This window comes from Pelodiscus sinensis, chromosome 3 (genome assembly GCF_052426305.1).
Source record: "Pelodiscus sinensis isolate ZL-2025 chromosome 3, ASM5242630v1, whole genome shotgun sequence".
Classification (NCBI taxonomy): Eukaryota; Metazoa; Chordata; order Testudines; family Trionychidae; genus Pelodiscus; species Pelodiscus sinensis.
The window spans coordinates 4,369,297-4,384,614 of record NC_143054.1 but is presented as its reverse complement, the minus strand read 5'-3'; the positions used below and the strand labels follow the sequence as shown (position 1 = coordinate 4,384,614).

The 15,318-nt window shown below is 58.5% G+C and overlaps 1 protein-coding gene across 3 annotated transcripts; it reads left to right on the top strand.

Annotated features, from left to right (window-relative positions):
• Positions 1-7,652: 7,652 nt before the first annotated feature.
• On the top strand, positions 7,653-13,709 carry NEIL2 (nei like DNA glycosylase 2). Of its 3 annotated transcripts, none has more exons than XM_025181102.3 (6): positions 7,653-7,736; positions 7,946-8,017; positions 10,186-10,383; positions 11,352-11,698; positions 12,100-12,296; positions 13,021-13,709. In XM_025181102.3, the coding sequence occupies exons 3-6, from the start codon at positions 10,246-10,248 to the stop codon at positions 13,347-13,349; spliced, it is 1,011 nt and encodes a 336-aa protein (XP_025036887.2). In that variant the 5' UTR covers positions 7,653-7,736; positions 7,946-8,017; positions 10,186-10,245; the 3' UTR covers positions 13,350-13,709. The 3 variants fall into 3 exon arrangements, with proteins under 3 accessions (XP_025036887.2, XP_006115887.2, XP_025036886.2); XM_025181101.3 differs by having other exon boundaries at positions 7,666-7,750; XM_006115825.5 differs by having other exon boundaries at positions 7,660-8,017.
• The last annotated feature ends 1,609 nt before the right edge of the window (positions 13,710-15,318 follow it).

The window sequence follows — 15,318 nt, the reverse complement described above, 5'->3', positions numbered from 1 at the left end:
GGAACACCAAAGATTATTTTGTTGACAAAAAAAAAAAAAAAAAAAGTAACCTGCCCCTTGAAGGGCAGCCATTTTGAACTCTGTTGTGCTCTGCGGCACACCTCCGGCTGCCGCAGCACACCGGTGTGCCGCAGAACACAGTTTAAGAAACACCACTCTACAGCAGGGGTTGGGAGTCAGCTGTCTTTTAGCTCAGAAGGTAGAGGCTCCTATAGTAAGCTCCAGAGGTCCCGGGTTCAAATCCACTTGGTGGTGATTACACAACACCCATCATTCTGGGATATAGTAGCAGGGTTGCAGGCAAGACATAAGCAGTAATTCTTCCTTTGACTGATTCGGCCTCACCTGGAATATTGTGTCCTGTTTCGGGTGCCACCTTTCAGGAAAGATAGAGACAAACTGGAGAAAGTCCACAGAACTGGTCCTGCTTTGGGCAGGGGGCTGGACTGGATGACTCCTGAAGTCTCTTCCAGCCCTAGGATTGGGGAGGAGTGAGCTACCTTTTCGAGGAGGGGAGCAGAATAGCACACTGTAGCTTTGGGCTGGCTGGGGAGGGGAGAAGAGTGAGCTAAGAGAGGTGACTGCTTTGCAGTTGCCTGTACTCTTCTCGCTCCTGGCTACTAAGGGAAGGGCCTGGGGCAGCGCTCCCTGTCAGCAGGGCGCGTGTGCGGCTGCCCAGGAGAGATGCCGATGCAGCCCAGCAGATTGGCAGACCGCCCACAGCTAGGTTCGTGTTTCTATTTGTGGTGCACATGACACCTAACTTGGCGCACATACAAATTATTCCGCACATGGGTGGAAGAAATCTGCACGTGGATGGAAAAGAGTAGGGGGAACGTTGGGCAGGAGACAGCTTCTTGGGATGGTAGGAAAGTTAGGGGCGGTTGCTGCTTCTCCACTGCCCCCCCGCATGTGGCGCCCTTGTGCAGGAGCTGGAGAGAGGCGAATGGAGTTTGTCGGCATGGCAGCACATCTGTGTGAGGAGAGAGGCGTCCTGTACCGCACGTGGACCCAGCTCTCTGCCCCCACGAGGCTGGCCAGGCGCGTTGCCTTGGTATTCTCTGCCTCATCCCTCGCCCTTGGGGCTGCCAGCCCGGGCTGCCTGGGGCCAGGCAAACTGGACCCCCCCCCCCCACCCCCGGCCAGGTGCACTAGGGCTTGGGCTTTGGCTTCCCCTCACTGGCTGCGGCTGGACTCCAGCTCCCCCCCGCCCAGCACTGGGCCAACTTCTCCCTGACCCCAACTCTGCCCCCTTCCCCGCTCGCTCCTCGGCAGGCCAGTCGAGGGCTCTGCTGCCCCAGCCCAGGGACTGGGAACCCCCAGCAGCGTGGCCAGTTACTGGCAGCATGGCAGGCCAGGCCACCCCGCCCCGGAGTGGAGCCCCTCCCCGGACCCGGCCTGCCTGCGCTGCTCCGTCTCTGGAGCCAAGAGGAGGGAAACACCCACCCGGGTGGGGAAGGGCGGGTCTCACAGTGGCTGTGGGGGCTCATTGGCTCTCACACATCACACACACTCACACATTTGTGTGTGTCACCAATGGGGAGGGGGATCTGAGGGTTCCCGGTTGTGCCCCCTTAACACACGGGTCAGTGGAGCCACCCGGGGGAGGGGCCCCCCTCAGTGGAGCAAAGGGGCACCTGTTGAAGAATACTGCATAGGAGTGTGTGACAATGCATCGGGGAGCCCCCGACCCTGCACCCCCCGTCCACAGCCAGAGGTGACTCTGAGTCAGGCAGTAGAGTAGGAGGCTTTTCCTGGGTCTCAGAGACACAGCACAGCACAGGCTGGCTGCACCCATAGCAGGGGGAGGGATAGCTCACTGATTTGAGCATTGGCCTGCTGAACCCAGGGTTGTGAGTTCAATCCTTGAGGGGGCCAGATAGAGAGCTAGGGAAAATCTATCAGGGATGGTGCTTGGTCTTGATGTGGTGGCAGGAGACCGAACTTGATGATGTCTGAAGGTCCCTTCCAGCTCTATGAGATATATAGGAGCCAGGGCAAATAGCCTTAGTTCTCCCGGGGGGAAGGGTTCACAACGCTGTACTGGACTTAGTCTGCTTTCTCCATGCCTGCCCACCTCCCAGGCCCTCTCCCCCCTGCAACCTGGTGGCCATCTCTGCCTTCCTTCCTTTGTCTCTGGGGAAGAGCCTTGTACCTTGTTGGCTGGTCCTATAGGTGTGTGGGCCACTACAGGAGTCAATGGGAATCACACAGCCAGGAGGGAACACTGGGTTACAAAGCAGACAGCACCCCCACTACATCACATCAGGGCCTCCTTAGGCCAGCCTCCACTGCTAAAAATAGCAGTCAGCAGAGACACACAGCCAACCTCTTTCCATGTGTGCAGAATAAATTTTGTCCTGTGCACTGACAAAAATGTAGATGTGGACCATCCATAGAAACATCCTGCCGGCTGTGGGTAATCAGCTGGGCAGCACTTGAATCTCTCCTGGGCAGCTGCCCAAGTGCTCAGCTTCCAGCAGGGATGGAGACCCTCAGGCCCAGGGGCTGGATGGGGCCCCTGCCTTGCCTGGATCTGGCCCCCAAGGTTCAGGGCTCCCCCCAGCATTGAGGAGCCTGCACTGTGCTCCATCCCTCTGTGGGACTGGATCACACAAAACCCACTAGTCCGGGTCCCCCCGGCTCTGATGTGCAAGGGGAATGGTGGGGGAGGGTCTTTCTCCTTCTCTGTTGGGGGCCACCTCATTGACGGTTTGGGGGTTTTTCTGCTTCTCACTTGTGTGCAGCCCCCGACTGATTTTTCTGAGGATCAGCAGCCCCCAGCCCCAAAGGCCTAGCCATCACTACTGGGAACCGAGCGCCTGGCCCAGCAGGCGTTACACCAGGGGTGGGGAACCTTTTGTGGGGCGGGGGCCACTGACCCACAGAAAAATCAGTCGGGGGCCAGGGGCTGGAGCGCCAGCGCAGGCTCCCCAATACTGCGGAGGCCCTAAGCTTGGGGGGCCAGATCCAGGCAACCCAGGGGCCACATCCGGCCCCCGGGCCTTAGGTTCCCCACCGCTGAGTTACACACAGAGTCCCAGTGTATGTATATATGTAGCCCACACACCTGCTAGTTGGCACTAGCGGCTACACCTGTGCACAACAAGCCCCTGAACAAGGGAGGCAGTGCAGTCACACCCTTTCTCAGCCAAGACCTGGGCTCTGCACCGCTCTCAGAAGCAAGCTCTTATCCCAGCCACCTGACACCTCCTGGTCCAGTGCCAACCGCCTGGCCCCACGCTGTTCAGCCTGTCTGGTGACAATCCAGTGGTACCGCCCAGACAGGTCCGTGACACAGCACCTCCCGCCTCCTCTGCTGCCTCAGGAGCAGATTTCACCTTGGGCAGCCATGCAAAGTACCGAGGGAAACTGAGGCAGGCGTAGGCATCATCGAATTACTGGAAATTCCTACTTGGTGATGCCACTTTCGCCATTTAGTTCATTGGACCATTTATGAGGGGGATTAGTGCTGTGGCTAAGTACAACTAATCCGTGGGTGGTGCATAGGCTGATGTAGGACGGGACCCAAGGAACAGGAGCTGGATAAGTATTTCCGAGTGATGAATTAGGTGTGAAAGCAAAGTCAGGCGGTAATGCAAGACCTACAGGCTGAGGCATGTAAGTTTGCAGCAGACCGCCTGGGCAGGAGTGCCAGTTACAGGATGACTGTAAAGAACGTGTCCATGGAGAGTTTGCCGCAGTGCACCTGGCTAGCCCCCGTGTGGAACCTCATGCTGTCACAGCGGATTGCTGCGGGGACTCGTCTACCCACATGCTAATGAGAATCAGGGAACGAAGGAGGCCAGCCTGTGAAAAGTGAGAGACCCACAGCGTATGGGAGTGGAAGTACAGACAGAGCTGTCCCAGCCATAGGATGGCTTGGGGCACCCGCCCCAGGTCCCGCACTTTGGGGCAGTCCCGCGGCCGCTGCCCAACTATTCTCTGTAGAGGATGGTCCCCCTTATTGAGGGTCACTTGTAGGGCTCAGAGCAGCCTGGGGGATTACTGGCAGGGCCTGAAGCCGGCAGCAGGGCTCAACCAACCCTGGCATTAGGGACCCGGCCATCTCGCCGTTGACGAGGGGAAACACCTCGCTGGGGGTAAGCCGGGAGCGGCAGCTGTTTCTCTGTCGCTCGGTGGCTGTCTTTCAGGGATAACACGCCCATTTCCCCGGCCTGGCTCGGGGTGCCGCTCAGGGGATGGGCGGTGGGAAATACAAGGGAACCGCAGCTGTGTGATGTGAATGTTTGTGATTTTCAAAGAGGAAAGCGCGGCCTGGCCCCACGAGGAGTTGCGCGGGGCGTGGGAGGTGGGGGACTCCCCAGGCTCCTAGAGGAGTGGGGTGGGGCGGGGGTGAAGTGGCAGGGAGGAGAGGGGGAGAGGGGAGGAGGGATTGCCACGCCCCCATGAGGCGCGGTGAGGGAGGGGGGCGTGTAGGGTAGGCAGAAGGCGGGAATCCTCAGGCCCCGTAGCAGGGTGTGTAATGCCCAGACCTTGTAGCTCAGGAGGGGAGGGGAACCTTTCCAGTAGAAAGTGGTCTCATGGGTGGTGGGTGAAGCCCTACCTGGGGAAGGCAAGACCAAGGCCCACCTCTTCTGCCTGAGGCCCCGCCCCTGGAGCCAAGCCCCACCCACCTCCAGCCGGATCCTCCCTGTCCACGTGGTGAGGCCGTAGTCCCAACCCCAGCAACCAGGGAGCAGGGCTGCTGTGCCACAGCCCCAGCCTTCCTGGGTGGCTGGGGCATATAGACAATTTTGGGAAGGTTGTGCCTTCCCTTGTCTACATCACCAGCCACCCATGGGTGGCTAGGGTTGCCAGATGCTTAAAAAAAAATTGCTTGAGCAAAAAAAAAAGGGGGGCACAAAAGAAAGGCACCGTGCCTTTAAATCCCCACGCTAACTGCTCCCCCCTCCTTGCCCCCGCCAGTCGTAGCAGAGGGGAAATGTCCCAAGTGGTCTTCCATCCGAGAAAAACATAAAATACCAGGCCACTACTGGACACCTGGCAACCCTAGCTGTAGCCTCTAAAAACTCTTAGGCTGTGTCTAGACTGGCCAGTTTTTCCAGACAATCATCCGCTTTTCCAGAAAAACTTGCCAGCTGTCTACACTGGCTGCTTGAATTTCCGCAAAAGCACTGACTTCCTACTGTCTGAAATCAGTGCTTCTTGCGAAAATACTATGCTGCTCCCGTTCAGGCAAAAGTCCCTTTTGCTCAAAGCTTTTGCGCAGAAGGGCCAGTGGAGACAGCTCAGATTTGTTTTCCGCCCAAAAGCCCGGATCGCAAAAATGGCGATCGGGGCTTTTTTGCGGAAAAGCGTCCGTGCCAATCTAGACGCTCTGTTCCGAAAATGCTTTAACGGAAAACTTTTCCGTTAAAAGCATTTCCGGAAAATCCTGCCAGTCTAGACGCAGCCTTAAAGAGGCTGAGGGCATCAGAACCCCTCTGGAGGAATAAGTCTTACTGTCTTTTCACAGGTCCCCTGTGCTCACAGACCCAGCCTGCAGAACTGGGTTGTCGTCCCTATTTCCAGAATTTAATCGCCGGTGGAGACGTTAGCTGCTCTGTTCTTCCATGCAGGTTATTCTATTGACTTGCTAGGGCTCTCTGTGGTGCCCGGTGATTGTTCTGGCTCCAACGCCCTTGCTGCAGACTCTCTTTATTCAGCGCAGGGTTTCTGACGGTCCTAGGCATCCAGACACAGGTTCCATTCCCTGCTCCTTCCCAGACTTCCTGGACAAGGCCGAAGCTGCTCCAGCTGCCGCTGTGGAACAGCCCCTGAGCTTCTGCAATCCCAGATCATGAGACTTCCTGACTCTCGGGCTAAGATGCTTGGAGGCACGGTTCCCAATCCGCGGGGGAGGCTGGGTGTGAATCGGAAGCGAGGGCCCGGCATGGGAAGTGGCCTGGACTAGGCCTCTCAAGGTCCCTTCCAGTCCTATAAGTGTGGGGAACCAATGACCTACGAGAGGGACAGAAGAGAGGGGAGACAGTGATGGAGGCCCCAACCCTAGCCAGGCCGGAAGCCAGAGCCGAGCAGTGGAAAGATCTGCCCAGGGAACCCAAGCAGTTGTGGGGAGCCCCGGGCGCCTGGACCCTCCACTAGTCCTGCAAGGTGGGGCAGGGGGCTGCATTTCAGCACCGGCCCCTTCCCACAGCACGACAGGTTCCTTGAGCTACCATCACCCAACTCCAGCCTCCGGGCAGGCCAGGGGGCGTGGCCTCAGGGGGAAGAGGGAGGGGCAGGTCTCTGTGGTGGGCGGGGCTAAGAACATAAGAACGGCCAAGCCAATAGATGATGCTCCTGTATATGCCCCATGTTTGCATTTAGAAAAGGTGGCCGCCAGGCAGAGATAAAGAACAAAAGAGGGAGGGAGGATGGGGCTGGAAGTACCTCGGAGTGAGGAGGGGAAGTGGCTTGAGCTACATTTGGGGGGGACAGGGACAGTCCCTTCCTCACCTGCACACTGGCTAGCAGAGCTCCCAGCTGGGCCGGGAAGTGCCCCTTTAAAGGCAGGGGGACTGGGTGTGCTTCTGGTTGTTCTGGGAGGCGTTGTTCCTTTGGGAGGCACAAGGGTTTCTGGAACTCCTCTGGGGCAGTCAAATTCAGTGGTGTAGTGGGTGGAGGGAAATTGTCCCTGGGCACCATGCTGGGGGGGGCGGGGGAGGAGAGCGCGCCAATTTAGTCCCCCTCTGCTCCCTGTCATCCCTCGGCTCGCCTGCTCCTCCTCCTCCCGCCGGCGGTGGCTGGAGTCTCCTCCCCGCCTCTGCGCCCCCAGCCCAACCCTCCTCCATCTCTGCCGGGGGGTTAGAGCGTGCGGGGGCCCGGCCTCAAACTGGAGGGGGCGGGGGAAGATGCAGTACAAGCTCCCCCCTCCTCCCAGGGTCAGGCTCAGCTGTGCCCCAGGTTCAGGTGCAAATTTTACCTTTGCCCATGGGTGCATAACATCCTCGCTACGCTCTGGTCAAATTTCACAGGCTGCTCCCTCCCCCCGGGCATGGGCCAATGCAGCCAAGGCATAGCCACAACTTGGACGCAGAGTTGGCAGCCTCCTTAAAAGCCCCGCTCTGTGGAGAGAGGTGATTGCGTTGGACTCTCTTCCGGGCTTTGTTCATTGCTCTGTGTTTGCACGTCCTCCTAGTGCCCCTCCGCCCTGCCCCACTACACACCATCCCTGATAACTCGTGGGTGCAGAGACCAGCCTTGCTTGTAAAATAAGCACACAAGGTCGGTTCTAGCCCTCCCCAGTGCACAGGAGAAACCCACAACAACTTGAAAACAAGAACTCGTGAGGCTCTTGTCTAGAAGACAAAAGCCTCCCACCCCTTTTTATAATCTCAGGATTTTTAAGCCCATCCCATGGTTTTGGGAGCCCTCTGGGCCTTCTGGGTTTTGAGCCCAGGGAGGGGGCATTGCTGTGTTTTTCTCCCATTGACTTCAGTGGCAGTGGGATCACGATTTACGCCTCCCCGCTTTATCCCCTCCCCACCATCAGAACCTAAGCAGGGCCCCATTAGTCACTCTGGGCTCAACTGCTCTGCAGAACTGGGGTTAGGTATTCGATTGAGTGGGTCTGAGGAATGGAGACTTCTCTTTGCAGGCTTGCAGAGAGGGGGTGGTGGGAGATGGGTGGCAGATCTGGGGTGGGGTGGGGTGGGGTGGGGTTGGGCGTGGGGCACAGCAGAGCCTGGGAGTAGCAGGGTTTTGCCCTAACTTTGCAGCGAGTGCCACTGGTGGGTTTTCTCAGGTGCTTGCTATCACCACATTTACAACAGTTCCAAAGAAAGTGCCTAGGTGCTTACGGCCTCTCGCTGCCTGGCCAGTCATGCAGCCCTGCTGCCAGTTGACAAAGGCCCAAATGCGGGACGTGGTTCAGGGTGGCAAAGGCCCAACCTTAGGGTCATGCAGGAAATGCCCAGTATCATGCGATTTCTTCCTACAGGCGAATCCCCAGCGTTCCCTGTAAGCCGTGCGCCTCGGAGGCCACCCAGGAGAGATTCTGGGTGTCTGGCTGGTGAGTCTTGCCCATGTGCTCAGGGTTTAGCTGGTCGCCATATTTGGGGTCGGGAAGGAATTTTCCTCCAGGATAGATTGGCAGAGGCCCTGGAGGTTTTTCGCCTTCCTCTGTAGCATGGGGTACAGATCACAGCTGGAGGATTCTCTGTATCTTGGGGCCTTCAAAGTATTTGAAGGCTTCAATATCTGAGATATAGGTGAGAGGGTTATTCTAGGAGAGGTGGGGGTGAGATTCTATGGCCTGCACTGTGCAGTGGGTCAGACTAGATCAGTGGTCCCCAACCATTTGGGGTTGCCGGGCGCCAGGGGGCGTGGCCGTTCGCCCGCCAGGCGCCCGGGGGGGGCGGAGCCCCCCCATAGCCGCATTCCGGGGCCAACGCTCTCCCCTCAAGCGCCGCGCGCCCGGGGTCGGTGCTCTCTCCCCCCCCCTTCCCCAAGCGCCGCGCTCCCGGGGCCGGCACTCTCTCTCCCCCTCTTCCCCAAGCACCGCGCGCCCGGGGCCGGCGCTCTCTCCCCCCCCCTTCCCCAAGCGCCGCGCTCCCGGGGCCGGCACTCTCTCTCCCCCTCTTCCCCAAGCACCGCGCGCCCGGGGCCGGCACTCTCTCCCCCCCCCCTTCCCCAAGCGCCGCGCGCCCGGGGCCGGCACTCTCTCTCCCCCCCCCCCCTTCCCCAAGCACCGCGCGCCCGGGGCCGGCGCTCTCTCCCCCCCCCTTCCCCAAGCGCCGCGCTCCCGGGGCCGGCACTCTCTCTCCCCCTCTTCCCCAAGCACCGCGCGCCCGGGGCCGGCACTCTCTCCCCCCCCCCTTCCCCAAGCGCCGCGCGCCCGGGGCCGGCACTCTCTCTCCCCCCCCCCCTTCCCCAAGCACCGCGCGCCCGGGGCCGGCGCTCTCTCCCCCCCCCTTCCCCAAGCGCCGCGTGCCCGGGGTCGGCGCTCTCCCCCCCCCTTCCCCAAGCGCCGCGCGCCCGGGGCCGGCACTCTCTCTCCCCCCCCCTCTTCCCCAAGCACCACGCGCCCGGGGCCGGCGCTCTCTCCCCTCCCTTCCCCAAGCACCGCGCGCCCGGGGCCGGCGCTCTCTCCCCCCCCTTCCCCAAGCACCGCGCGCCCGGGGCCAGCGGTAGCGCTTTTCCCCCCCCCTACCCTCCATGCGCCGCGGGGCATGAATCCGCGGCGCCCCCGGGGCCGGTGCTCTCCGTGCGCCACGCGCCCGGGGCCAGCTCCGGCACCGCGCATGCGCCACGTGCCCGGGGCCAAGCCAGCCCTGAGCACTTGGCGGGCGCAGAGAAATGCCCCCCGCGGGCGCCATGGCGTCCGCGGGCACCGTGTTGGGGACCACGGGACTAGATGATCATAATGGTCCCTTCTGACCTTAAAGTCTATGAGTCTATGAGATTCGCATGCTGCCCAGCTGATTAGCAGAGCTCCCCCAGTAGGTGTTTCTACTGCTGGTACACATCCGCACATGCCTCTGGGCACCGAATAAAATGTATTCCACACATGAGTAGAAAGAATTAGAGGGAACGGTGCTAACGGCTTTCTCCCCTCAGTGCTGGGATTCTGTATTTCTTCTGTGAATAATTCTCAGCAGTGAAAAGGAGGGGTACTGGATGGTTTTCGGAATGTAGGGCATTTCGGGGGTGAGAGGAGTGATGCCCCTTGAAACGAGGTCTGTGTGGGAGGGATGAACACAATAGCTGTGCTAAGCTGTCTTGGAGATAGCTGTGTTAGTCTGTAGCTTTAAAAACAATGAGTAGTCCTGGGGCACCTTGGAGACTAACAAAATGTGTGTGTGTGTGTGTGTGTTATCAAGAGCTTTTGTTGGTAAAATCCACTTCTTAAGGTGGTATGTTTAAAGCAAACAAACTTGTTTTGTGATCTCATGTGCATTGTTATCTGGATTTGGTTGTATCAGTTTGTTCAGACTCAAGTGTCACTAACTTTATTTTGCTGTTTAATCAGAAGCAAGTCCTTGTGCTTAGAGCAGGGGTCAGTGAGCTCCCACTTCAGACTTTTACTCCTCAGTGGGGAATTGGAAATGATCCCTGTTTCTCTGACCCCACCCTCCTGCCGATGGGTGAGAGGCATGGGTGTGGAAGATGTGGGGACCAAAGATGTGGGGAGTGCAACCTATTTGTTGCAGTCACTGATTGTGTGCACCTTGGCTCTAGGTTACCCAGGGTGAGCCCCCCGCCGTGTGTATCTGCAGCTCCCACTGACTTCAGCCGGAGATGCCTGAAGGCCCGTCGGTGAAGAGGTTCCAGTTGCTCACTGCTCCTTTTGTGGGGCAGGTCGTGGCCAAGGTGGGAGGAAGCAGCAGGCAGAGCAGCCTGCAGGATCTGAAAGCAATGAGGCTCCAGGACTCTCAGGTGAGCTGTGCTAAAAGGCAGCCTTGTCGGGACACGTCAGCCCAGCCTCCCAGTCCTGCCTGAACCGCAGTGCTGGTGCAGCGGAGATGGTGGTGTTGGATTTGGGCCAACCACAGTAACATCAGAGAGCCTCTTGTGCTCAGTGGGAAACATGTTCTGTGAAACGTTTGTGGCTCTGAACAAGTGCTGTATAGGCAGGTTTAGACACTACCCACATGGCTCCAGGACTCATCCTAGAGCACTGGAAGGGACCTCGAGAGGTCATCGAGTCTAGGCCCCTGCCTTACCTCCACTGCTTCACCATCCGGAAGCCATCTCAGTTAAACGGGCCCAGGCACAGCCTGCTTCCTGAACCCCTGTCCCAACCCTGAACCTCCTCCTGCACCCAACCTCCTGCCCCAGATGTGAGTCCTCCTACACCCAAACTCCTTCCCAGAGCTTGCACCCTGAAGCCCCTCCTGGACCCCAATCTCCCACCCTGGGCTAAGCCCGGAGCCCCTCCAACAGTCCAAGTCCCTTGGCCCAAGACCAGAGCCTGCACCCCAACCCCCTATCCGAGTCTGGTGCAAGTGAGTGAGGATGGAAGAGGAAGGGTATGGAGCGAGCAGGGTGAGGCCTTGGAGAAGGGATGGAACAAGGGCCGGGCCTCAAAGAAGGGGTGGGAAGGAAGTGGGGCAAGGGTATTTGGGTTTGAGGTAGGTCTTACATTGCCTTTAAATAGAAAAAGTGATCTTGTGCTCCAGAAGGCTGGAGACCACTGCTGTAGCAAGACTGACAAAGCGAATAAGACTTCACAGGATGTGGGCTTCTGCCCTGACGGAGCTGGCTCCTATCTCCCAGAAAGTCCTCCAGATCCCTCCCATCCCTTGCACATTTGCCCTGTGGGCAGTGAGGGCCCCTAATCGTAAAACATTCACTGCTTGCAAATGCTCAAGTCCTCCGCCGATTCCTCTGCCCTTCATTTTTAGGTGTCTGGAAAGAATTTATTCCTGGCATTCTGTGCTGCTCTGGAAGCCCAGCCCATGAAGGGAAGCCAATCCCCAGTGGAAGAAGGGCCAACCCCCCAAGGAAAAGCTGACAGCGGGGCATGCTCCCTTCGCCAGGCTCGGGAGAGAGAAGTGGATGATGTCTCTCTGCGAAGCTCTGAAGAACACAGCGTGCAGAGGAAGCAGGAACCTGAAGGCTCAGAAGCACCAGGGGACACTTGGAAATGGCTGCGTTTCCATTTTGGCTTGTTTGGCAGCATCCGAGCGAATGAGTTTGCGAGAGCTAATAAGGCAAACAAAAGAGGGGACTGGAAGGATCCTGTGCCCAGGTATTGATTGATTCCCCTGTTGCGGCAAGCACGGATTCTCTTCCGTCTCCCTTTGCCCGCCTCCCTCTCCCAGTGCCAAGTTTCTAAAGAGGCAAAAGTCAATGGGGCTTCATTTTTGCTTGCTCCTTTAATGGCTCAACAGGACAGTCCATGTGTTTGTTCCTGCTGAATGTTCCCATGAAACCGATAAGTTTCTCAAGCTGAGAAGAAATAAGTCAAGTTATGCTCAAATGGAAATAGGGATGTAAACTCCCGGGGGTAAACAACTTTGGAAGAGCTAACCCAGGGCAAGTTAACTAGATCCACAACTGCAAATGAGGAAAAACAAGGCTGCTTTTCCCAATCCACCCTTCCCCCCACCTCCACCCATGCTCACCTAATTTCCATACTCCTCATTGTAGGTTGGTTCTGCACTTCGACACCATGGGCTTCCTCGTCTTTTACAACTGCCAGATACGCTGGTGCACCTCTCCCGCTGTGGAGCCTGCTGCTGACATCCTGTCTCCCGAATTCCATCGTGGGCAGGCCTTGGCAGCCCTTCGCCAGCCGACGCCCATCTGCTGCACCCTTCTGGACCAGAGATATTTCTCCGGTCTGGGTATGTCCCATCAGAGAAGGCAATGGCCTCCAGGAATAAGTGATATTTTGGCCCAGAGAGAGATGGTTCTCAGATGTATTAGTAACTTCTTATTCTGGCTCTTCGCTGGTAGCTCTTTATGAAAACAAACTTGCTAGGACTTAATTTTCTTGGGTGCCAATTTTTGTGGGAGCTGTGATTGCTCAGCACCTCTGGGAATCAAGCTCTTAAATTTCATAATCCCCTGTGGCACAGTGAGTTGACCTGGCTTACTCAAGGCCACAGAGGGAGTTGGGATCATAGGCACAAAGAGACATCAATAGCTCCTTTCTCTTGGACAAGCAGTCAGGCCATTAGACCTTTTTTGGTCCGGGGGCCACTGACCCACAAAAAAATCAGTTGGGAGCTGCACACATGTGAGAAGCAAAGAAAAAACCCTCACTAATGTGCCCCCTGACTGAGAAGGAGAAAGACTCTCCCCACATTCCCCTTGCACACCAGAGCCTAGGGGGTCTCAGGCTAGTAGATTGTGTGTGCTCCAGCCCCGCAAGGGGGTGGAGTGTCAGTGGGGGCTCTCCAGTGCTGTGGGGAGAGAATCCTGAGCCAAGGAGGCCGGATCCAAGCAAGTCGGGCTGCATCCGGCTCCCGGGCGTTAGATTCCCCACCCCTGATTTATGTTATTGGTTCTCACTGTCTTGTTATTGCATCTATGTTTAAGAATGTCTCTTCTGACCCCATGTTCCAGGGAACATCATTAAGAACGAGATCTTGTATTTGGCAAGGATCCATCCGCTGTCCCAAGGCTCACTTTTGGCTGTCTCAGATCTTGAATCCTTGTTGGACCATGCCGTTCAGTTCAGTACAGACTGGCTGCATAAGAAGCTGGCTGGAAAAGGGTTACACTATCAGATCTACCTGAAAGAAAAATGTCCCCTTGGGCATGAGGTGATGAAAGGAACCTTTGGACCCCCTGATGGGTTTCAGAGGCTTAGCTGGTGGTGTCCTCAGTGCCAGCCTCAAGTACCACCTGAAGGGAACAAGTCCACTCACCCCAAATCACCAAGCGCTGAATGAGCAAATATGCTTGCCACCCTTACTCGGAAAGGAGCAGACGCACCTTTCTCACCAAATGTTGCCTTCTGGCCTTTTGGTTACATGCCGTCAGTTGTTCCGAGCAGGAAGACGGTCAGAACTCCGTGGAGAGAAAGGTGAAGAGAACAGAGCTCCGTTAAAAAGAGAGGGAATGTTTCTGTGACGCGCCGAAGCCCCTACTGTACTATGGAGAGAAAGAAAGCAAACAGTAGCGGGTCTAAATCTCCTCCAGAAGACAAACTGTGGTCACTGGAATACTGGACGCCTCAGATTTGATATACAAAGTTGAATGTTATTTTTTTTTCTTCTGCCAGAGAAACAATAAAAATAACTTGGGTTTGATTGTCTTGGTTGTTTGAAAGCTTTGCCAGCCTCCTGCCAAACCAACAGACCATGAAGAGGAAGTAAGGGGAAGTGGAACTTTCCGCTCTTAAGCAACGATTCGAGTCCAGCTGGCTTAATGGTGATTACGCATGTTTATCACTCTCCTAACGTGGCACCCAATGTGTGATGAAACGCTGTCAATAGTGAGCAGGGGGGGTAGTGTCTGGCGGAGGGTGGTGGGGTCAGTGTCTGAGGGAGGGGAGCAGTGGGTGGGGGGGTCAGTGTCAAGGAGATGGGAGCTGTGGGGGGTCAGTGTCTGAGGGAGGGGAGCTGTGGGGGGGTCAGTGTCAAGGAGATGGGAGCTTTGGGGGGGTCAGTGTCTGAGGGACGGGAGCTGTGAGGGGGTCAGTGTCAAGGAGATGGGAGCTGTGAGGGGGGGTCAGTGTCTGAGGGAGGGGAGCTGTGAGGGGGTCAGTGTCAAGGAGATGGGAGCTGTGAGGGGGTCAGTGTCAAGGAGATGGGAGCTGTGGGGGGGTCAGTGTCTGAGGGAGGGGAGCTGTGGGGGGGTCAGTGTCAAGGACGTGGGAGCTGTGGGGGGGTCAGTGTCTGAGGGAGGGGAGCTGTGGGGGGGTGTGAGGGGGATGGGCGCAGGGGGGGTCAGTGTCTGAGGGAGGGGAGCTGTGAGGGGGGTCAGTGTCTGAGGGAGGGGAGCTGTGAGGGGGATGGGCGCAGGGGGGGTCAGTGTCTGAGGGAGGGGAGCTGTGGGGGGGTCAGTGTCTGAGGGAGGGGAGCTGTGAGGGGGGGTCAGTGTCTGAGGGAGGGGAGCTGTGAGGGGGATGGGCGCAGGGGGGGTCAGTGTCTGAGGGAGGGGAGCTGTGGGGGGGGGGTCAGTGTCTGAGGGAGGGGAGCTGTGAGGGGGGGTCAGTGTCTGAGGGAGGGGAGCTGTGAGGGGGATGGGCGCAGGGGGGGTCAGTGTCTGAGGGAGGGGAGCTGTGGGGGGGTCAGTGTCTGAGGGAGGGGAGCTGTGGGGGGGTGTGAGGGGGATGGGCGCAGAGGGGGTCAGTGGGGGCCGTGGTGGGGGGGTGTGAGGGGGATGGGCGCAGAGGGGGTCAGTGGGGGCCGTGGTGGGGGGGTGTGAGGGGGATGGGCGCAGGGGGGTCAGTGGGGGCTGTGGGGGGGGTGTGAGGGGGATGGGCGCAGGGGGTCAGTGGGGGCTGTGGGGGGGGTGTGAGGGGGATGGGCGCAGGGGGGTCAGTGGGGGCCGTGGTGGGGGGGTGTGAGGGGGATGGGCGCAGGGGGGTCAGTGGGGGCTGTGGGGGGGGTGTGAGGGGGATGGGCGCAGAGGGGGTCAGTGGGGGCCGTGGTGGGGGGGTGTGAGGGGGATGGGCGCAAAGGGGGTCAGTGGGGGCCGTGGTGGGGGGGTGTGAGGGGGATGGGCGCAGGGGGAGTCAGTGGGGGCCATGGTGGGGGGGTGTGAGGGGGATGGGCGCAGGGGGGTCAGTGGGGGCTGTGGGGGGGGTGTGAGGGGGATGGGCGCAGAGGGGGTCAGTGGGGGCCGTGGTGGGGGGGTGTGAGGGGGATGGGCGCAGGGGGGGTCAGTGGGGGCCGTGGGGGGGGGTGTGAGGGG

Excerpts from the sequence above, each read along its gene's own strand:
- NEIL2 (XM_025181102.3), top strand. The coding sequence starts at position 10,246 with ATGCCTGAAGGCCCGTCGGTGAAGAGGTTCCAGTTGCTCACTGCTCCT. Across the intron at positions 11,699-12,099 it reads TGGAAGGATCCTGTGCCCAG|GTTGGTTCTGCACTTCGACA; the intron begins GTATTGATTGAT and ends TCCTCATTGTAG. Across the intron at positions 12,297-13,020 it reads GAGATATTTCTCCGGTCTGG|GGAACATCATTAAGAACGAG; the intron begins GTATGTCCCATC and ends CCCATGTTCCAG.